Raw genomic sequence first — 22964 nt, forward strand, 5'->3', positions numbered from 1 at the left:
CTAATAAATAAATAAAATCTTAAAAAAATTTCGATGTTTCAACAACTCTATTAAAAGGTGTCCACAAATTAATATCCAAAATATGTAAAGGACTTATACAAGTCAACATCTAAAAAACCCCCAAGACTCCAAAGAACAAAAAACATTTAAAAATGGGCAGAGGACCCTAATAGACATTTTGCCAAAGACATACAGATGGCCAACAGACACATGAAAAAATGGTCAACATCACTTATCATTAGGGCAATGCAAATCAAAACCACAATGAGGGGGCACCTGGATGGCTCAGTGGGTTAAGCCTCTGCTTTTGGCTCAGGTCATGATCTCAGGGTCCTGGGATCGAGCCCCGAGTTAGGCACTCCGTTCAGCAGGGAGCCTGCTTCCCCCTCTCTCTGCCTGCCTCTCTGCCGACTTTTATCTCTTTCTTTCTCTCTGTTAAATGAATAAATAAAATCTTGCGGGGGGGGGAACCACAGTGAGATTACCTTACACCTGTCAGAATGGCTAAAATAAAAAAGACAAGAAATAAATGTTGGTGAAGATGTGGAGAAGGAGGACCCTCGTGTACTGTTTGGCGGGCGTGTAAATTGGTGCAGCCACTCTGGAAAACAGCATGGAGGGTCCTCAAAAAATTAGAAATACCATATGATCCAACCATTCCTATACTGGGTATTTAGGCAAAGGAAATGAAAATACTAATTTGAAAAGATACACGCATTCTTATGTTTATTGAAGCATATTTACAATAGCCAAGAAATGGAAGCAACCTAAGTGTCCACTGATAGACACATTTCTATGAGAAGATGTGTTATACACACACACATAATGGGATGTTAGGCAGTTATAAAAAAGATGAACTCATGCCATTAGCAAGCACATGGATGGAAGGTATTATGCTAAGTGAAAGAAGTCAGAATAAGAAAGACAAATACCATATTATTTCAGTCACGTGGAATCTAAAAAACAAAAGACTAAACAAAAAAAGAATCAGACCTCTAAGCACAGAGAACAAACTGCTGGTTGCCACAGGGAAGGGGGTCAGAGGTGATGCACAAAACGGGTGAAGAGGAGTGGGAGGTACAGGCTTCCAGTTACAGAATGAGTAAATTGTGGGAATAAAAGCCACAGCACAGGGAATATAATAGTAATTGTGATAGCACTGTATCACGACATATAGTAGCTACACTTGTGGTGAGCATAGTGTAAGGGTTAGAGAAGTTGAATCACTATGTTGTACACCTGAAACTAATGTAACATTGTGTGTCGACTATACTCAGTAAAATGCCCAGAGTCCCTTAATCGTGATTAAACCTGCTCACCACTTTCTAGGACCTGTCCCCATCTGATTTTGTTTGTGACTTGTGAGAGTGCATAAGTTTTATCACATAATTCACATACCATAAGATTCACCCTTTTAAAAATCTACAATTCAGGGGTTTTTAGAATATTCAGAGTTGGGCAACTATTGCCACAATCAGTTTTATAACATTTTCATCATCCCCGAAAAGAAACCCTCTCTCTATTAACAGTCCCTCCTCGTCCACACCCCCAACGGCCCAGCCTTGCTCTAGCCAACCATATTCTACTTTGTGTCTCTTTGGCTTTACCTCTTCTGGACATTTTGTGTAAGTGAATTCATATAAAATATGGCCCTTGTGTCTAGCTTCCTTCACACGGCATAAACATTTTCAGGGTTGATCCATGTTGTAACATGTATCGGTACTTCGTTTCTTTTTCTTGCCAAGTATTCATTGCCCATTGTGCTTTTAAATGAACCTCAAATCCCAGGATTCAGGTTTGTCTTTTCAAAGATGTTCTTTATATTCCAGGGATGGTGTAACCTCTCGTCTTTGCCTTCTCTTCCCTTCTGCCGTGGTTGCCTAAACAGTCTATTTTTTTTTTTAAATCACGGTATAATATGCATGACATAAAGCTTCTTACCTTAGCCATTTTTAACGTACAGGTGAGTAGTATTAAGTACGTTAAGACAGTGCGGCCAATTTGCAGAACTTTCTTCATCTTGCAAAACTGGAACTCTGTACCCATTAAGCAATACTCCTCATTACCCTCTCCACCCCAGCCTCTGCTAACCACTCTTCTGTCTCTGACTTTGATTGCTGTAGATACTTTGGAAGTGTACAGTATTTAAGGCATCTATTTTTAAATTAGGGGGAACTAGGCAAGGTGAATCACTGAAACCTCCTCTGATCTTCTCCCCTGGATCCTGGGTGTCTTCCATATGTGTGTTTCCCTATGAAGCTCTGAGGCAGACTTGGCTCTAGCCCAGGTGGAGTTTCCAAAGGGGATGCTGCCCCCCAGGGTGAGGGGCTACGTCTGAAATGACAGCCTAAGTTCTAATGAGAAACTTCTGGTGAGGTGCTAAGAAGGAAGTGAACCACCACCTTGTCTTTCTCAGGAGAAATCACAGATACAGAAGGATCTCTGGAGGATTGAAGATGTCATTGCAGGCCTGAGTGCAAATAAAGAGAACTTTAGAATCCTGGTGGAATCGGTCAAAAATCCAGGTGAGTGGGCCATCTTCCTGGGGGTGGGGGGTTGGAGGCCAATGCCCACATATATGGGCTGTCCCTTGGGGAGGTCAGGTCTTTATGGCAAAGTCAATCCCCTTGTCCTCCAAGGAAGAGGGTCTTTGTTCCATCCCATCCTTTGTTTCCCTCCATGCTCCTTAGAGAGAAAAACGGTGCCTTTGTTTCCTCACCCGCCTGTGCCTTCACTCTCGACTTCTGAGAGCAAGCCGCCCCCACAGCTCAGCCCTCCCACCAGCCCCGTGCGGACCCCTCTGGAGGTCCGACTCTTCCCCCAGCTGCAGACCTATGTGCCGTACCGACCTCATCCACCCCAGCTGAGGAAAGTGACGTCCCCTCTTCAGTCACCAACCAAGACAAAGCCCAAAGTTGTAAGTATCGATGACCAGGAGCTGAGCGCCATTGTTTTTTCTCTGGGAGATGATTGTCTCTCTCTGTCCTTAGGTCAGCTTCTGTTGGAAGAGAAGCTTTTGGGGAAACCCAGGGAGATGGAACCAGCCAGAGTTCCGAGCTAGGAACAGTTAGAGTGGTGGAGCTGACCGTCGTGCTCCCAGAACTGGAAGGGCCCTGAGAGAGGATCTAGCCCAGTCTTCCCATTTTAAATTTGGAAAAACTGAGGCCCAGCAAGAGGAAATGACTGTGCTAAGTAGGGTGGGATTGTGATATATACCACACAGAGGCAGGTGGCTGCCCCATGCGGACTCCATGCAAACCTGTGGTTACACAAACTCGTGGGTGAGGGACTCCTCTCAGCAAAAGAGCATCTTTGTCTTCCCTGGCAGCTGAGCACTCTGCTGAGTTGTAGGATACAGTTGATCTTCACAGTCCACAGACAGGAAGGTCTCTGTCCCATCCCACACACGAGAGAACCAAGGCCCAAAGGTGTTAGCATTTGCTGAGAGTCTCCACATCTCCTATTTTTTGCCATCTGCCATCTAACTGGACATTCAGCCCAGCTTCCCAGACCAGGCTTATGGCCCATGTGGTTGACTGAGCCAGCACCTTGGCTTGCCTGGCAGAGAGAAGGGCCAAGCTTTTGACAGAGTCTGGGAGCATAGGAAATGTTAAGAAAACAGAAGATATGGTCAGGAACTATGATGGCTCATGTCTCCAGTGCCAGGCTGGGCTTGGCTGGAGAATACAAGGGATCTGGTCCAAGTGACAGGGAAGCCATAGTAAAGGGGACCTTGGGATGGGGACCTCCAGGTTTTGCTAACAAAGGCTTAGAGGAGCTTTGCCTGGGTATGGGGTATGCCTAGGAGCTCTGAGAAGGTTGGTGTGCAGTGCTGGCTAAAACACACAAGTTCCCATCTCTTGGCCCTCACTGTCCACCTGCTTCCAGCCATCATTGAGGGCCCAGAGCTGGAAGACATGTGCTGAACTGCGTCATTGTGAATTTCTTCGTGTTGATATCTCCTTCCCGATTTTATATCTAAGAGGCAGTGGGGTACCAGCCACAAAACAGGAGGTGGGGAATAGCAAAACACAGCAGGAATGGCTAGAGCAGATAGCTCCTGACTTAAGGCAAGATTCCGGCTAGCGGGATGAGGAGCAGAGGGAAAAGGTGGTAGCCTGGGAGCTGGACTGCCTGGATTGTGGCTCTTGTTCTCTCACTGGGTTTCCCCTTGTGCACCATAAGCAGCTTGGAATAGATGGTCTCAGAGGCTCTTCACAGCTGAGTCCTCTGTGGCCCACGGGCAGGGACTTTTCAAGTTGGCTTGTCTTCTTTCCCTTTGTTCACCAGGTTTACTGTTTGTTACTGTTGTTTGTTTCATGTTTCTATTTGTGAAACATGAAACATTTTTTTTTTGTTAAAAGATAAAATTTATTTGAGTCACTGCTATACACATTTTTAAAGGAACCAAAGCCCTGATAGAACTGCCAAAAAAAATCTCCAAAGCCTAAATTTGTACACCAAAACTGTACAATTAAAACTTGACTCTCATAATGGAAAAAAATTTGTGCAAATTGTAATTACTGATTAGGGAAAAGGCAAAGTATATATTGTGGGGGGAAAAACCCATCAAACCAAGTGGAAATGAAAGAAATATTCAACCATATGAGAGCAAGATGCTACGATTAAAATAAAATTAGACTTCTCAATGAAAGTATTTCATAACATGAAATATTCTCTACTTGGCTTAAATAATTAAAACCACACTACAACCAGAAGTGTGACATGAAACATGAGTATATAATTTAACAAATAATAAAGAGACCACCTGTTTATACCAGCACCTAAACCAAGAAATAGAACTTTGTCAGGAACTAGAGATCTGAGGCCCCTCATTCCTTTTCTGCCAGAAGTTAACCATTATCACTACCTTGACTTTTTGACTTTTTGGATAATTCCCCCCCCCCTTTTTTTTTAGTTTGCTACCTGTGTCTAAACTTGAGTCTTGCCCACATGCGGTGCTGTATTCTTCTGTATCTTGCACTTATCTGCAACATTATTTTTGGGAGACTTATCCACATTGTTACATGTAGCTATAGTACTTTCACTTTTGCTTGGCTAATTTTCTTGAATTTAAGGTCACTTACTTTTCTATTAGCTAATATTCTCCAAGGGCACAAAATCAAAAGATACAAAAAGTATATAACAAAATGTCTCCTCCTGCCCTCCATCTCCAGACATTCTTTTCCCTTCAATCAAAGCAGTTTTTGTGTTTGTGTCAATGTTTTGTGTTTATCTTTCTGGGGAGCTTTTTAGAGACTGGTGGTTCCAAGACATTGTCAGGGTTGGAAGCCGCTGATGCTCAGAGAGCTGTGGGTATCTGGGACAGGAGGCTTAACATTCACACAATAGTGAACTGTGTCACTTTACCAGAATGCTGATAAACCTTCCCAGAGCAAGCTTCAGCACCCTTTCCTGACCTTTCCAGAATCCTGAAAAACAAAGCAAAATTAAACTAAGGAAGGGGGGGTGGTTCAGAAGGATGGTCCCTGATTCCAGGAGTGGGTGTTTGTGGCAGTCAGGGGCCGGACTGTTGGTCTGTGTAGAAGCCACAGCCCTCAGAGTACATTTATTAGGGGGCGGGGGTGAGTTTCAAGGAAAATAGTTACATTCATCACCACCCAGCGAGTGGGCTGCCAGGAAGGCAGTGAGTCACCCCTTGCTGACTGCTTATTCAGTCCCCAAGTCAGGAAGGAGGAAATAGTTTGTAACCACGCACATTTCTGATAGAAATGGCATGGACAGGGGATGTAGACTGTCCTTGCTCAGATCGCAACCTGTTGAAGGATCCAGAGACCATGCAGGGACAGTGAGCTGGCTCAGTCTGAGAACTCTGGAGGCGGGTAGCTGTTTGTTCTCCAGGTGGTGGTGGTGGTGGTGGATTGCTGTCATAGACATACAGATAAGCACAGAGTTGCGAGCCGAGAGCCCCCTTCCCACCTTGGTGTACACTTCGTGGAAGTGGAGTAAGACCACAGACCCAGGAGACTGGATTTTGTATAGGTAACGCTTTGAAAAAATGGAAAATGAGTGAATTGAAGGGAAGAGTAGTATGAGAGCAGAGGCACCTCCCTTCTCTGCAGCTTATCTGGGGGAAGTGTTGGCATCCCTGGGCTATAGCGGTCCTACTCTGTAGGCCTGGGGTGGCCCACTCCAGTCTGGTGGGCCACCACCTCAGTGACGCCACATCCTCCCTCCAGCTCCCTCTCACTGGCACTGATTCTGGTTCTTTCTCTGAGCAGGAAGACGAGGCACCTCCCAGGCCCCCACTCCCTGAGCTCTACAGTCCAGAGGACCAGCCCCCGGCAGTGCCACCTCTGCCAAAGGAGGCCACTGTCATCCGGCACACGTCGGTGCGGGGTCTGAAACGGCAGTCGGATGAGAGAAAGCGAGACCGGGAGCAGGGGCAGTGTGTGAATGGGGACTCAAGGGTGAGGAGGGGGGACCTCTGGGGCTGCCCCACTGTGTGTGAGGGGAGGGGAGGGGAGGTGGCATGACACTGGGCAGGTACGACAGCTTCAGACTCTGCCCACAGGTGGAGCTCCGGTCATACGTTAGTGAGCCTGAGCTGGCGACTTTCAGTGGGGACATGGCCCAGCCCTCCCTGGGACTAGTGGGCCCTGACAGCAGGTACCAGACACTGCCAGGCAGAGGTAAGGCAAACCTGTCCGTGGAGACTTTCTGGGAAACCCCGCTACAACCATAACACTGCTCCCTAGTCGCTCGCCCGGTACCTTGCACCCTTCTGCCTGCAGCCGGGGGCCTCAGCAACTGTCACGGAGACTCTGGGCTGCAGGGGGGGCCTGTCCTTCCTTCCTCTGGCCCCCATCCTGATTCTCTTCCTCTTTTATCACATCTGCCCCTGGAAATAATAATAATAACAGTTACTTTAAAGCCCAGCACTGTTTCAAGCTCTCTATATTCACCTAGTTAATATTTATAATAATCCTAGGAAGGGAGTGCTATTATTATCATTTCCACTGTAGAGATAAGAGAACTAAGACTCAGAGTAATTAGCTAACTTGCCAAATGGCCAACAGGTGATGGAGTGAGAATACAGTCCCAGAGTTCTGACTCCGGAGCCTCTGACCCTGCAGGCTAGGATGTTGGGTGACTGCCATCAGTTTGGAAGGAAAAACCTTCCAGGGGGGGTTTTGGCTGTCCTGTATCACTCAAAGACTCCATGAGTCCCTTCTATAAACAAACACACTTTCCTTCTCCTTGTCCTCCCCTATCCCTTCCAGATGGGGATGGGAGCAGACTTAGGCCCTTAGGCTTACCCATACCCTCTTGGTCCCCACAGCCAGACCCTCTTCTCTGAAATCCCCTTAAAGGGAGGTCTCCTGACCTTGTTGCACCTGGGGCTCCTGGAATCTCTGAGCAGGCTGACCACACTCCTGCATCTGTTCCTCCCCTGGTCCTCCTGTCTGCTCCCTAAGGTGGGTGGTCAGTGCTTTCCCCACTGGCCAGGTGCAGAAGCAGAAGGAGCCACAGCTTGGTTCTGGCACCTGCAGGGTTAGAGGCCTAGGCACGCTATGGCCTGAGCTGGTCCCTGGAGGGTGTAGGCTCTGGATTTTGCTGAAGAGGGCCACAGCAACCCTTGGCACTGTGCCCAGGGACACTTCCCTTAGTTCGTTATGGCATAGGTGTATATCAGCGGTAGTATTAGTGGCATTTGGGGCAGAATAGTTCTTTGTTGTTCAGGATTCTCTTTGCATTTCAGGGCATTTATTGTTCTTTCCCCTATGTGCCAAATGCTAGTGGTGTCCTCAGTGGGTGTGATGCCCATTTCCAGATGTCAGGAACCACCCCTGATAAGAATTGGTGTTAGCAGAGAAAGCACAGGCAGTGGCATCAGCCAGCCGGGGTGAGATGGTTTCTCTAAGCCACAGGACCAACCCCGATGTGGGAAGCACAGAGTCAATGATATTCCTACCATGTGACTTTGGACAAGTTCCTTGACCTCTCTGAGCCTTAGGCTAGGCATCTCTGCAATGGTCAGATAATGCTTACATGGTAAGACCAGTGGAACAAAATCTATATAAAACACCAAGCACAGTGCCTGCCTGTTCCATAGTTAAGTGCTTAATAAATACTTGGTGCTGCTGCTTTCCCTTCATTCATTTATTTGTTCAGTCATTCAGTCAGTCGGTCAGGCAGGCATCGTTACATTTGCAGGCTAGTTGGTTAGGTGTGCTGGCACTGTGGTCAGTGCAGTAACCAGTGCATGTACTGAAGGGTAGAGAGAACAGTAAAATCTGCCTGGGGCATTTGAGAAGGCTTCACACAGGCAGGGCATCTAGGTTGGGTCATGCAGGATGCACAGGAGTGCACCAGGAAGGAAGGAAGAGGAAAGGTATTCCTTCCTCTTCATCCTTTCTACCTGCCAAGCAACCCAGGTCTTCTGCATGTGAAGGGAGACTAGGGTGGTCTGTAGATCTCCAGGGACACTGTACCCCACTGGGGACAAAGAGCACCCTTGGGCTGGCCCCTCCTCCTCTACTAGGCCTTGCTCTTCTAGGCTGTGGGGAGGAAGAGGAATGGGTTGTTGGCTAGGTCCTCATGGTCCCCTCTCAGGAGTGGGAGGTGATGTGGGAGGGGCTGGTAGCCTGTCCACCCCATCATAAATACACTTGCACTTCTCTTTCCTCATTAAGGGCTCTCAGGATCCACGTCAAGGCTCCAGCAGTCATCCACCATTGCTCCCTACGTCACGCTTCGGAGGGGTCTAAATCCCGAAAGCAGCACGGTGACCGTCCCTGTGAGTGGCCTTAGGAGGCAAGGGCTATGAGGTGGATGGTGACTGGCAATCCTGGGAGCCCCAGGGATGGCCTTTGAGGTGACCCCAGCCCCTTCTGACCTCAGGGTCCCTGTCACCATGTGCTCAGTGGTATCTTTCCCACTGCCCACCTAGAAGGGCACCATCTGGCTCTCTTTGTTTCTTGAGGACCACCCCTTACCTTTCTCTCCAGCCTTTTAGGCTCACAGGAGTGTACCCAGAAAGTCTGTACCCTGAGTTCTGGCCCCATCACATGCTACATGTGTGTCCAGCTGAGGCCTGGGCCTCAGAGTCTGCATCTGCAGAATGGGGTCCTCTCCAGAGAGCCTGAGTATGCTTAGAGGAGTGTGTGTGTGTGTGTGTGTGTGTGTGTGTGTGTCAGAGCATGTGACAGAGAAAGAAAGAAAGAAAGGACAGGAATGATGGCTGCCCTCTGAGGCCCAGCCCAGCTGCCCTGTCTCTCACCCTCCTGCTCCTCAGAGACCCAAGAGTGCCTTGGAGCGCCTGTACTCAGGGGATCACCAGCGGGGCCAGATGAGCGCGGAGGAGCAGCTGGAGCGCATGAAGCGGCACCAGAAGGCCCTGGTCCGGGAGCGCAAGAGGACACTGAGCCAAGGAGAGAGGACGGGTCTGCCCTCGTCCCGCTACCTCAGCCAGCCTCTCCCTGGAGACCGCGGCTCAGTATGTTAGGAGGGTCCAGGCAGGTGGGGCTGGGACGGGGAGCAGAGCTTCCCCGAGTTCCCCAAACACAACGAATATCATACCTTGGAGAGAGCAGGCCTTCAACAGAGATGGTTCAGAGAACACCCCATAGGCTGTGTGTCCACAACCTGGGCCACAGCTGTGACCTGGTCAGAGGGTGATCCGGACTCAGAGAAGGAATGAGGATGTCACAGCAGGAGCCTAGGAGCCAGAGCAAGTGTCCCAAGTTTGTTCTCCAAGCTGAACTTGAGAGAGGGCTTTGTAGCCCTCCAGCTGGATCAAGCACTTGGGGATACAGAGTTCAGGAATGGAGGAGGAAGGTGGTGATAAGATTGGTGAGGAGGAACGCAAGCCAGCTAGCCTCCCAGACCTCTCAGCAATGCCCTGCGAAGGAGCTGAGCACAGGGTTGGGCTCCACAGCCCTGATGGCAGGTGGTCTCCCCCAGCTTGTGGTGCTGACAGGCCTCATGGTACCCCCCGAAGAGCAGGGTCGGGGGGGGGGGGGTACCTGTGCTGCCCCCTGGTGTGCTTCCTGGCGCTGCACCCTGCCCACAGTCCCCCTCTGTCCCTTTGGGAAACATTCCATCAGACTATTCCCTGTTTCCCTAGCCCTCTAGCCAGACTGCTGTTTCCCTAATTCATCGCACAAGCTCTTTTGCTTTTAGTGTTACCGCTCATTGCCTCTCTAATCCTGCCTGATTGTGTTTACAGAAGCTTCTAATTTGCATTAAACATTCTCTATCTGGCCTGTGCTCTTTGTTACCAGGCTTGTAATAGAAGCTCTTGTCTCCATAGCCTAGCTAGCACTCCCATGTGTGACTCACCTTTCTGCTATGCCCTTGATGCAGGCCTACTGACTTGAAATTCATTTAACCCAGAAGCCGCCCCACAGGGCTGAGCCAGCCAGCTGCCTGAGGGCCGTGATCATGGGCAGAGGTCTGGGCATTACGAGTTGATCAAAGTCCATGCCTTACATCCGGACGGTAGACACAGGCTTCAGAGACTTCACGTTTAAATAAATACTACCAATCTAAAGTGGTTCAATTTTAATTCCTCCAGTCCTATCGCACAGTTTCTTATGGAAAACCTTTTGTGTTTCTCGTATTTAGTCATTTGAATGGATGCCAAGATATATTATGTTCTGTGTTCAGAGGGGCTCTCTGCAGCTGTTAGCACAGACACCAAAGGGGTGAGACCCAGCACACTCGTATCCTGAAAAGCTGCAAAGCCGGTAACTTAAACTTTATAAGCAAATGTCATTTGGGGTAACACTGACCTTTTACAACCTGATGTCTCAAATGTAGAAAGATTATCTAAAAATCGTAACTTGAGTATCTTGTAATTTTTCTCTTAAAAAAGACTTGTGTAAGTCTCTGCATCAACGCCAATAAACGTGTTGCTTAATGACAATGGATTGGCGTGGTTCTTCCCCAGGATACATCGCAGAGTCTAGTGAACTTTTCCTGTTTGTGGAAACAATCAGGCTGGGTTTCAATGAGGACTTGTCTATTTGGGACACTTGTGAGCGTCTAAGAAAATGTGCATTTTCTTTGTGAATCATTAAATTTTTCATCCTTAAAACTTCAAATGCCTAATCCTTTCATGCTGTAATTGGAAATCATCACCTAAGAGCAATCCCACTGGCTTGGAGTCAGTATTGAGAGCTTGTGCATGAATGGGTGAAATGTGCCAATATGGCCATGGGTTTGGGGCTTTGGGGGTACATGAAGGGGCACCAAAGACTATCATCACTTGGGGCTCTGTGAGATATATGGGGTGGGACAGAAGATGTCTGCTGGGATGGAGAAGCATCTGCTTGGTTTCTGCTCAAGAAAAGAGAAGCTTTGAGGCTGTTCCCTCCTCTTAACAACCTGCTCAGTGTCAGAGGCCTGTGAGAACATAGGCCATAGATGATTTGAAAGGCCCCCACAGAGTTGCAGAGTTGCGTTTGGATCTTAAAATGGCCAGTTTAGTTTTTCCCTCTGTGAAGGGATGCTTGTACTAAGTAACTTAGTTACTCAGTACCTAAGTACCTAACTTAATACCTACTTAGTACCTAACTAAGTTACTTAGTACCTAGCTGGTACTAAGGAAGAGCCTGGGAAATGTGTTTGATTTAGCATTTCAATTGTACGTAGTTTCATTGTTTTTCTAACTTAAAGTGTCTGCCCCCAAATAGATGCCTGGGTAAGCAGCAGTTTAGCTGCCTCCCTAGGCCCAAGACTTCCTGCTTGGACCTTCCCTACCCTAATGTGGGTGCAGTACCCCCACCCCAAATGTATCCTCTTGGGACTATCCATTAGAGTAGGTCTTGGCTATTGGTATGTGCTTACCAGGGCCTCAAAGGGCTTGTTTTTTCCATCACGTCTGAACTGAATTGTATGGTTCCTGAACTAGAAAGGCTTCCACAAGCTATAGGGCAGCTTCTCTGGAACTCTACCCCAGGGTCACCCTCTTAGACCGAGAAACTTCCTGTATCTCTGGGGACCATTGTGAGTCTGAAGTCATGGGTCTTAGAAGTGGGCCCTAGAGATATGTGGGTGAATCCTCTGGGGGCCTAGATGGGAGAGAAATCAGCAGCCTGGCATCAGGCCATATAAATGAGGCAGAGGCCTCATTCTCCATTACATGGGGTTACTGCAACCCACAGGGACCACCCATGTCCCACAACCATTGCCTTGACTTGGAGATGAGGTTGAGGGGCTCATGGTCACACAGCTTTTCCCCAGTGGGTCACAGTCCCCCTTCCCAAGGACCCCAGTACCTGCAAGCCCCATCCGAAAGGGGACAAGCCTGGCTCTTGTAGCAGTCATGAAGTGACTACATTTAACCTTCTTGTTCTGTTGCCAGTGGAAGCGCGAGCAGGACTTTGACCTGCAGTTGCTGGAACGGGCCATGCAAGGGGAGAGAAAGGACAAGGAGGAAAATGGCTGGTTGAAAGTGCAGGCCATGCCTGTCACTGAGTTGGACCTGGAACCTCAAGACTATGACTTGGACATCAGCAGAGAGGTGAGGGCAGGGGCTTCCTTCATGTCCCCCCACCCCCACCCCAGGAGAAACAGCCTTTGGCTTGTGGCCTGACCACCCCACCCAGTGGCACTGGGGGAAGGTGTTGTCCTGAACGGGGACAAGGCTCAGTGTCAGTGTGGCCAGGAGAATGGATGAATAGCAGCTCGAGGCAATAAAAGGAGCCAAGGCATTTTTTAAAAATATATATTTTATTTATTTTTGTGACAGAGTGAGAGAGAGAAGGGAGAAAGAGGGAGGGAGGACAAGCAGAGGGCAACGTACACTCCCTGCTGAACAGGGAACTATATATGAGACTCCATCCCAGCACCCTGGGGTCATGACCTGAGCCAAAGGCAGATGCTTAACTGACTGAGCCACCCAGATGCCCCAGAGCTAAGGCCTTTTGATGCAGATTCAGACCCATCCATCTCTCTCTTTCCACAATTGAGGGCAAGTCACTTAACTTCTCTGAGCCTCGGTTTCCCCCGACAGTCAAGTGGGTTGTGGTAGGGGTGAGCTGACTTAGCACATTGCCTGGAGGATTAGCGGTTGTCGGAAAACCATGAGCATGGGGCCTGGCACATAGTAGGTGTGTGATGAGGTAGCTGTGGTTATTGGGAAATGCTCCCTGGAAAACTAGGAGTGGGCCAGTCAGGCCAACTTGGGTAATTAGACTTGGTGAGGAGGGGGTAGGTGTGGAGGGGAGCAGGTTTGAAAAATCACAGGTGAAATTTCCAGCCCTGGCAGAGTCTAGACCTGCATTCTAGTCTGAGTTCTTCTAGTGCCCTCTGGTGGCACAAATGCGTCATGACTGGACAGGCCTGGAAAAGCAAGTAACCCCTGGGTCTTCTGTCATTGAGGAATGTGTCTTACCCAAGGGAAGAGCACGGAATTAGAGTGGGACAGATTCAGGGTCTTCATGACATGGGGAGGTCTCCTGTGGCCTATAATGTGCTGTTTGTAAGCTCTGTAGAACAGTGCTTGTGGCTGTTTGGTTCACTTCTGTGCTCTTAGTGCCCGGCACAGAGTCTGGCGCATAGTAGGTGCTCTGTCAATATTTTCCGGGTGACAGCTCTGTTGAATGAAGTACACAGGGGCCCGCAGATACCCCACAAATATTTATAAGAGGACTCGGCATGCCCTGAAACTGCAGGAGGGGAAATGTTCTCACCACCTGAAGGCTAGATTTAGCAAATTGACATCTATGGAGTTGCCAAGTTCTGGGGACAGCTAGGGCTCCAGAGGTTAAGGAAACCAATCCCCTGCCCTCAGACTTTCTGCCTTTGGCACCTCTGCAACAATCAAAGGTCTGTGCTTTCTCAGATTCTCCCAAGAAGCTTCTCCCTGCTGCCTTGGGAATGCAGGTTGCTTGGTGGTGTTCTGATTAGCCTGCCAGCCAGGGGAAAAAGTCCTTTCTTATCTCTAACCTAAATCCCTCCTGCTATAATGTAATCTACTTCCTTCCTCTGGATCTGCCCTCATTGGAAATAAGAGAGAAGAGCTTATTTCTTGCCATCTTTCACCAGAATGAAAGGTCTGCATGGGTTTAAATTCAAGTCCAGATCTGTCCTGGGATTGGATTTAGCTTATTTTTAGAAACTTCAACAAACCTCATTCTAATGTGCTTTTGTAGTTCAAGGAGGAAGAAATTCCCTGGGGCATGCAAAAGTTGCCTTTATCATTCTGAGTCTAAGTAGGGTGTCACCAGGCTGAGGTTGCTGCTGGGCTCACGTCAGAGACTGGGGGGGAGCTGGGGACACTGTCCTCTTGGGACCAGTGGATACTGCATGGTTGCTTACTGTCTAGAGCAGAGGAGCTTCTGAGGGACAGAAAGCATAATCGCTTCCTTTCGTCTACCCACCCAACCACGAATCCCTCTACACAACCATCTACCCATCCAAGGAGTGTTTGCTATAGGGCTATTGGGTGTCAGGTCCCTGCACTTGACAGCAGAGAGACAAACAGAAAACAGGACGGGATACCAGGGGTGGGGTGGGGAGGGGCAGGGAAGACTTCTGGAAGTGAGGTCCAAAGGGTCAGAAGGAGGGGAGTGAACGGAAGAGCGTCCCATGTGGAGGAGAGCACGGGGACAGAGGCCGCACGGTGGATCAGTGTGGCTGTGGAGGTTGGCAGGGCTCAGCTCCTATCAAAGGCGGCATTAAGGATAATCATTTTATCCTGAGGGCTTCTAGTCTTGCTGTCTTGCTTTTCCCCTCCATCCCTTGGTCCGAAGGAGGTGGTCTGGTGTGGTGGAAAGAACACAGTTCTGATCCTGACTCCCAGCGGACTGCCCTTGATCTTGGCACGTTGCGTAGCTCTGTGGGCTCCATGTGCTGCCTTGTGCTGGGGGACAGGGCGAGGAGCAAGTTCTAAGCCCAGTATCTGAGCCCCCCTGCCGCCGCCGCCTGGTCCTTTCCTCAGCTGGCCAAACCAGAGAAGGTCTCCATCCCTGAGCGTTACGTGGAGCTGGACCCTGAGGAGCCGCCCAGCCTTGAGGAGCTGCAGGCGCGGTATCGCAAAGCTGAGAAGATCCGCAACATCCTTGCTCGTTCCAGGTCAGCGCTTACGATGCTTAAGTCTTGACAGCTTGCTAGGCCGACCCCGGGGGTGTCTCTACTACCTGGGACCTGGGCCGGGCTGACTAGGGTGTATGTTTTGCCAGGTCTCTGACTCACGTAAGCCCTATTTATTGCAAAGGGCAGGCTAGCTCTCAGAATGGCACCAGCGGGTCCTTGAGGAGGCTTGCCAGGTCATCTGCAATCCTGAAATATGCACTAGAGAGCCGCCCTGGTCCTTTGCCCCCAGATCTGTGTCTTGTGATGCTGGCCAATATAGGGAGTGGAGCCAAGTGTGACAGTGAGGTGGACGCAGCTGGTGATCAACACCGGGTGGTCTGGTGTCGGGGCCTATGTTTCCTCACACAGATCCCTAGACCAGAGCCAGGGGGCTCAGCCGGAGGCCTTGCCCACTTCCCCGGAGGCCAGGACAGGAGGCTTTCCTATCTCCTCGGCCCCTGAGCTTCAGAAACCTAAACGTGGTATTGGAAGGCCTCTCTTTCAGAGTTGGGTTAGCCTTTTCATGTTAGGATTTAATAGGAATGCAGAGCTGGAACTCTCCTCTTAAGGCTGTGATCCCCCACAGGAGGAACAGAGCTGTGGCTGGGTGTTTGGGAGAAGCACATACGCCTTTGTCTAGGGAGAGAGCGCTCTGTGTTTATCCGATGCCCCCGAAAAGGGCCAGAGTCTCTAGGCCACGGAGACCCTCCTCTCCTGGGGCAGATGGCGGGGTGGGGAGAGCCCATAGCCTGCTTTCTGGCCCTCCTGCAGCATGTGCAACCTGCAGCCGCCATCGGGCCAGGATCGGAACAGCGCGGCTGACCTGGACTTACAGCTGCAGGAGCAGGAACGCATCATCAACATCTCCTACGCGCTGGCCTCCGAGGCCTCCCAGCGCAGCAAGCAGGTGGCAGGTGAGGCCGAGGGTGCCAGCCTCCAGCCCTGCTTGGGCTCAGAGCCCAGCATGGCCTGTCAGGGTGTGTGCGGAAAGCCAGCTGTCAGGCGTGGTAGTTGCGGGGGAGCGGTGTGTCCTCCGGTCCCATCAGCACTCCAGGGCTTGGGAGGTGAGCTTCGGCGGGGCGGGTGGTGGGAGAACCGAGGCTCAGGAGTGTCAGCGGCTAGAGGTCCAGGAGAGGGTGTCTCGAGCTCCTCATTAAATCTGGGAGTGGTGCTGCTCTTCAGCTTTCTCTGAGAATGTGAGTTAAGAATAAGTTTTTCAGGCCCCTGAGATAGGGCCAAGGCTAAGGTTTCTGGCTTCACAAGAAAGGGGACAGGAAAGCATTGGTGTTTGGATTTCTTGCTGGGGCAAGGCAGAGGGGAACCCTCGAGCCCTCCCTGGGACCCCTGCTTTGGCCCCCAAATCGAAGCCACTGTTTGCTTTGTCAGAGTGGCCTCTGCCAGTAACCAGGACTTGGGAAGTGGGATTCTTTGCTGGCCAGTGGGGGAAAAACACCGTGGGATGGGAAGGGGGTCTGTGTGCATGTGCACACGTGTGTGTATGTGTGTGTACAAGGCTTTCTCTCTCAGCCAGGAAACAGACTTGTGGCTCCTCCCTCCACCCACATCTCCGCTCCCCGTCTGTGCCCTCCGAGTTGACCCAGTGCTATTTGCTCCCCAGACGTAGGGGCCACTGTGTGTCTGGGTAGCACCCGTGGCCAGGCCTTCCGGGGAGGGCGTGATCATAGAGCCTGAAGTGCTGTCACCGTCCCCTAGCCCCCAACCCTGGCCAAAGGTCTGAAAATGATGAAGGGTGGGGCCTGCTGGGCCCAGAGAGGACTGGCCCTGGAAGTCTGGTCTGGGGAGGAGAGCTTGAACATCGCTTCAAGAAGCCAGGGGAGTGACCTTGGACAAGAGGAAGGCTGTTTTCTGTCCCCCCATGTTGTGATCCTATACAGAGTCCCTGCAGCCCCTGCTGTCCTCACTCCCTTGGAGACTGCTAAGTGGACTGAGAGGTGGTTGGTGTGGCCGGGAGACAGTTGAAGACTCACCCAGATGCCTCCTCCTAGTGATCCTGGGGGCTCCCTGTGGGTCATTTTGACTCCTTTCCATGTTGAGGGGTCCAGCAGGGATACTCCCCCGCCCCCAACATAGGTGTCCTCTTGTCTGGCCTGTGCTTGCCCTACGTACATGGAGCTCAGCTTCCTATGGCTGGCAGGCAAGCCTGCCAGGGCTCACGCACCCTGCGGGCAGTTAGCAGGGCCTCCGGCCCCTTTCCACAAGTGGCCATCTTTGCCATGGCCTTTCCTTGCTCTTGCTCCCTCTCTCTAGCTCAGAGGCAGTATCTGGGAACTGCGGGCCTGTCCCAACCAGGCCCCCCCGGGCCCCATGGGTATGCTGTCCAGGCTGTTAGTGACAGGCAGTGTGGCCCGCGCCCCTCCAGCCCTGCCGAGCGTGGGGCATCTGGCGCTGCAGGAGCAGATGAGGAGCCTAACGCCCCGCTTAATTCCTGTGTGCCCGTCTAGCGCAGCAGCTGGCCCTCCTCCCGCCTAACGCCCCCCTGTCCTCCAGGACGGTGCCACCTTACCCCCCCTTAAGCAACGGACTCCACTACACCTTTGTCTAACACCTTCCAAGTAAGAGCCCTGCCTGGCCTGCCTCTCCCCTGGCGCCGAGCATGCCCCCCGCCCCGCCGCCGAGATGATTGCAGTGCCACCTGCTTCCTTCCTTTCCCTGGCAAAGCCGCCGCTGGGGAGACTGCCCTGGACTGGTGGGTGGGTGGGGGATGGATGGTTTTTAGGAGCTCAACTCTCAGTGGTTTCGCTACAGTAGGGGCTGGGTGATCCAAGCCCCCTGCTTCCCTGAAACAGAAGCGGGAGCTGTACCTCTTCTACCCAGCGCTGTTTCCTGCAGGGAGTCCAGTGCCCCGAGGAACCTGTGCAGGCCAGACTGCCAGCTTGTGGGTGGAAGTTAGTCTCAGGCTCTCAGGGCTCTGGCCAGAGAGTGTGAAGAGCTGGAAGACTAGAAAAATCCAGGAACCTGGAGCCCATTGAGGCTCACTCCAAGTCAAATGGAATTGGTGTCAGAGCAAGGACTAAGACTCAAGCCCTTTTCGGCACTTGAGTACCTTAGGAGGGGGAGAAGAAGGGAAGCTTTGGGGGGAGGCCACCAGGGTACCTTGGCATTCAGAATGTTCTGGTACCACCTCTTGTGGGGCCTCCCATGAGAGCATTTAGTGATGAGAGGCAGGGAGGGATTAGGCAAGGAGCACTGGAGCAGGAGCCAGGAGGCCCAGCGTCTGGACCAGTCTTGGGGTGAGTTCGTGGCCTGAGCCCAGTTGCCTCACCTGGACAAGGGACGGTCATACCAGAAGTCTCAGTGGTCCTCTCCCTGACATTCCATCTCGCCATCATTTTGTAGGGTTTCCCTCTCTTTCCTTTGTGTGTACTTCCGGGTAGCATGGTTGCGTACTTGCTATGTGCCAGGCATTGTGCTAAGCATCTCCTTTGATCCACACAACCACCTTATGAAGACATTCACCCCCATTGTACAGGGGAGGAAATGGAGCTCAGAGGCCTTGAGGGACTTGCCCAAGGAGTTGAAGCTCTAAGTGTCAGAGCCAGGGTTTGAACCCCTATGGTGCGAGTTCAGCGCCTTTGTTCCCTGTCCCTACAGTGGACTCATCTGGGTGCCCCCAGGAGCTCTAGGTGTCTGGAGAAGGGGGAGACAGAGAGTGTGTGCATTGGGGGTGGGGTTCGTGATTTTCAGCAGGTGTCCCCCAGCCTGGTGCCCTGCCAGCCTGAGGGTAGAAGGAAGAGGTTGGCCGGCTTGGGCCAGGCCCTTGGAAAGTGTGCATTAGAGAAAGTGAGCGAAGAACCACAGGGAAATGCTCCAGCCAGTCCTTTGTCAAGGTCACAGGGACCTGTTGGGGCCACAGTAAGGTGAGTGGATTTCTCCTGGAGATCTGAGTGTGGTGATGCCATGCCACATGCCACATGTGGCCCATGCTAGGCCACGAAGAGGCAGGGGCGAGGCCCTGTTCCTTCCGGCTTTTGACACCCCTGTAGTTGTGAGATAGGCCTTTACTGCCTTGTTTCAGAGCACAATGTGGATGTCCACATTCCCGTTTGCCCTCCTGTTAGGGTAGATCTTCATTAGGAGGTGGGTATGACCATTCTGTTTTTAGTTTGATAAAATGAGACTCATAGAGGCTGAGAGCAAGCATTACTCAGAGTCACTCAGTGAATGAAGAGCAGGGCCAGAACTAGACCCCCGAGTCCTCTTTGCTCAGGACTTTTGCCTTATCAGAGCAGAGACCCAATCTAGGAGCCAGCATATGTCTGGCAAAACTTTCTAGACGTGGAAGGGGTGAAGAAAGGGTGGGGCCGGATGCCCATGGTCCTAGAAGCTGAGGGTCCCCCAGCAGCGGCCGCATTGCCCCAGTCCCCTGCTCAGCTGCTCTCTGTCTTGTCAGCCTTCCATTCCCTGTTGTGTGCGTGTACAGACATGCCCACTGCCTGCTCCCCAGATGTGGGCTGGGGTCCTGCCAGCCTCTTATTGTGTCCTGTGCTTTTTGCTAGCCCAGGCCGTGACTGACCCATGACCCAACGTGCAAAGGAGAAGTCCGGAGCTGGGGACCCCGCAGAACCAGTTTCGTCCAAGAAGATTGATCTTCCTTCCCCCAAGGAAACCCCCCCTTCCAGCTCAGCAGGGGTTCCGGCTGGAAGAAGGAGTGGTCCACCAACTGTGGGGTGTTCAGCATAGGGCTAGGTCCTGACAACCCTCCCCCCAACTTGTTTTAGTTCAGACTCCTTTTTACATATGACAAAGGCACTTTTGATACACACTATAAGATACTGACGCTGTATTTTAGACTCAGAATATATTTTATAATGTTCACCTCAAGGGCTGAGTGGCTGGAAAGGGGAGGATGCAGGATTTTGGAGCTGCACCTACAAATTCAGGTACCGTGTGTGTGGTAGGTGTGGGCTGGGGAGAAGGGCAGGGCAGGCAGGGGCCAGTCCAACATCTGTGAACTCAGGTGACGGTTGGATTTGATATGTGCTTCCAGGGGAGCCTGGCGTTGGGCTCGTTGGCATACTATCTGGGGGAAGAGGGCTCCTTAGCTGCAGAGGTTAGCTGTCCCTGACCTGGCCAGATGACTGGCTCTGGAGGGGGAAACTCCAACAGGCTGCCATGTGGAGCCCAAGTCTGTGCCTTGGCCCTTGGGTTTAGTTTAGGGGCAGTAGTATATTCAAGAGGTTTGGCTCCCAACCTGTTCATGAGGCTCTCTCAGCAAAGGGCTCGCTTAGGAAAAACAGAACAGTTTGCTTTAATTAAAAAAAAAAAAAAATATATATATATATATATATATATGTGTGTGTGTGTGTGTGTGTCTGTGTGTGTGTGTGTGTGTGTGTATGTATATATATGCCCTTTGAAATACAGAAAAGGTGAGAGGAAGCACCTTTTTATTGTATCATAAGCAATAAACTTCACACGGGGTGGTGTCTCTCTAAAACTCCCTGACTCCACACTAGGCTGTGACAGGACTTTGCTGCCTGCCCGGGAGAACCTAGGTCAGTTTCCCCGTGATATGGGCCTGGTGGCCAGTGGTCAGGCCGTATGCCCCCAGCATCCCTGATGGACAGCAGCAGGATTTGGACTTGACTTCCAGTCTCAGGTGAGGAGGGGGCTGCCAAGCCAGGAGCAGTGTTTGTGGCCCTTTATTTAAGTCATGAGCTCATGATATTTTGCATACAGAAAATGATGTTTTAAGGAAAAAAAGAAAAAACAAAACCTCCATTGGGTGGGGCCACACTTTAAATGAAAATTTGTCTTTGACTATGGTCAGAAAAAAAATCTTAACTATATTTAGAAATTGCTGTCTATTTTTAACTAATTCCACATGCTGCCAGTATCAACTTCATGACATTTGCCAAAATAAGATTTTATTTTTGCCTTTATAAGATTTTGTTGGAAAAATGAAATGAATATTTTGCAAGAAAAAGTTAATTTAAATAAAAGTGTAATGGTTTGCAAAAAAATATGTGATGTACAGATTAAAATATTAACCTGATATTCTTTCTGCTTCTTGCTGGCTCTGTCCTCAGGAGTGGCCTTAGTCTTTTTTCCGTTTCTTTGGAAAGTCCCCAGTGTCAGCTCTCGATCTTCTTATGTTCACTTATGAAAAGTTTCTCCTGCTGACAGTTCCTTGACACTTGATTGACTTCGGAGGCCTGGGGGAAGAAGGCCTGTGCTTTTGGGTCCTTAGTGGGGCTTCAGCTGCTGCTCACAGTGGTTCCCCCAAACACCCTAGTTGAGGGGCCTCTGGGCTATGGACTGCTGTGTGGGGTTGGTTTGGCAGGCAGACTGCAATCCAAGATAGCAGGAAGGACGCCCGGGGACCCTTTCCAACCCACATGCCGCCAGCTCGTTCCAGTGAGGTGGGTTAGTGACGGACCATTGCAAACTTGATTTGTATTTAATTCATTTTGACTTGTTATGTAGGCTTAAAACAGAAGCCAAGAGGCCAGTTCAGCTTGGGTATGTGTGTATTTCCAAGTTTGTTGTTATGGCAGTTTTTCTTTATTGCCAAGAAGAGTACCCAAGGTTTAGAGTGACTTTCCAACTATTAATACTGGAGAGAATAGGTTCCAGGGCATTCTGAGCAGGGAACACTGCTGCTTTTTTAGCTACCGGTCTCTTTGAATTTTAAAATAAAAAAAAACTCCCTGGTTTTAAGCATTACTTGAAGATCTCTCCGTAACAGATGAAAGAGATTTGGGTCGGGGAGGGAGGCATGGAAGAGCAGATATTCCTCAATAACTCAGTACAAAAGTTAAAAAAATAAAGAAAAAGAAGATACAGGAACCAATACCCCCTACACACAGTGTGGCCATCAGTAGACATAGACCTTTTTCAGCAAAAACGTGTCCGCGGTTTTCTTACTGTTAGTCTCAGTTTCTGTTTCGCACATACAATCCCATGTAGGAGGAAAGGTGGCAGCTCTCTGTTCTCTCCAGCTCCAGCCAGGAGAAGGGGTAGACTCTTCTGTAAGAACTGTGACCCAAACCTCAGTCTGCAGAGAGCATGACAGGCTCTCAACTCAGACTCCGGGAAGAGTGCGTGTGGTTTGGAAGAGGCCTGCTGCAGCCACGACGTGTACTTGGGCAGCAGGGCCCGGCCCCCTTCTCAACCCAATCAAGAGGATTCCTTACTTTAGGTAAGATGGGGCCATCTGTGAAAGTACACGCCGGCTGGGGACCTTCCAGGTGGGGACCACTCCGGAAAACCCCACGTGGCCTAGCGATTCCAGCTTTGCTCCTTAACAGGGGCACAGGGCCCGAGCACAGTTTGATTGATTGGTTGGTTTTTATTTATTTTTCTTTTTCTGAGCAGAGTTGTAAACGATGGGATCGTGGTTGACAAATGCGAGCTCGTTGCTCCCGCATCCATGTGCGACATTCCCCTCCCAAGCTGTGACTTTAACCTGGGCTGGGTTGAGCCCAGGATGTCTGTCTAATTTTAGCAAGAACAGATGGGAACACTTTAGGATCTAGTCTGCAGTGGGGGATAGGGATAATTGCCACTTTAGCTTCCTGAACTGCCCAGGTCTTCAACATGTCCAGGGCATTGTTTCGGTGATAAAAGCTGAGATGCACCTGCATTTCTGAGTGAATGTGAAGTAGAGGTCCCCAGACTGGTGGAGATACTGAAAACCTTTTGTTTGCTCCCCATCATCCACTTTTCTGCCTGCCTTCATGGCGGGCTGTGAGAGTAGAAAGTTCCCTGAGTCTGTTTGCTTCCCTCTACCCCCTTGGCTGTGGTTTTCAGTTACACTGGATTCTCTAGAATTTTCCTGGCTATTATAGATTGCAGCCCAAGCCCAGGGAAGCCTCTGTCTGCCCAAAGTCAGTCTGGGAATGGCAAGGGTGGGGGTGGGTGTGGACCCTGGCTCAGCCCAGCAAGAGCCCATTTTG

At 50.5% G+C, this 22964-nt stretch overlaps 1 protein-coding gene across 9 annotated transcripts in view; it reads left to right on the forward strand.

Annotated features, from left to right (window-relative positions):
- The window catches only part of PLEKHA7 (pleckstrin homology domain containing A7), a 214104-nt gene extending 193075 nt beyond the window's left edge, over positions 1–21029 (forward strand). For 2 of the 9 annotated variants that reach the window (XM_046015344.1, XM_046015350.1), the window contains 11 exons: positions 2417–2525; positions 2691–2917; positions 6243–6431; positions 6536–6653; positions 8658–8761; positions 9260–9460; positions 12332–12490; positions 14912–15045; positions 15817–15959; positions 17508–17618; positions 19563–21029. In XM_046015344.1, coding sequence (XP_045871300.1) covers positions 2417–2525; positions 2691–2917; positions 6243–6431; positions 6536–6653; positions 8658–8761; positions 9260–9460; positions 12332–12490; positions 14912–15045; positions 15817–15959; positions 17508–17608 — 1485 coding nt within the window. In that variant the 3' untranslated portion in view covers positions 17609–17618; positions 19563–21029. The remainder of the gene's footprint in view (positions 1–2416; positions 2526–2690; positions 2918–6242; positions 6432–6535; positions 6654–8657; positions 8762–9259; positions 9461–12331; positions 12491–14911; positions 15046–15816; positions 15960–17507; positions 17619–19562) is intronic. The other 7 variants (XM_046015345.1, XM_046015347.1, XM_046015346.1 and 4 more) reach the window with 7 other exon arrangements.
- The last annotated feature ends 1935 nt before the right edge of the window (positions 21030–22964 follow it).

This window comes from Meles meles, chromosome 8, assembly GCF_922984935.1.
Source record: "Meles meles chromosome 8, mMelMel3.1 paternal haplotype, whole genome shotgun sequence".
Classification (NCBI taxonomy): Eukaryota; Metazoa; Chordata; class Mammalia; order Carnivora; family Mustelidae; genus Meles; species Meles meles.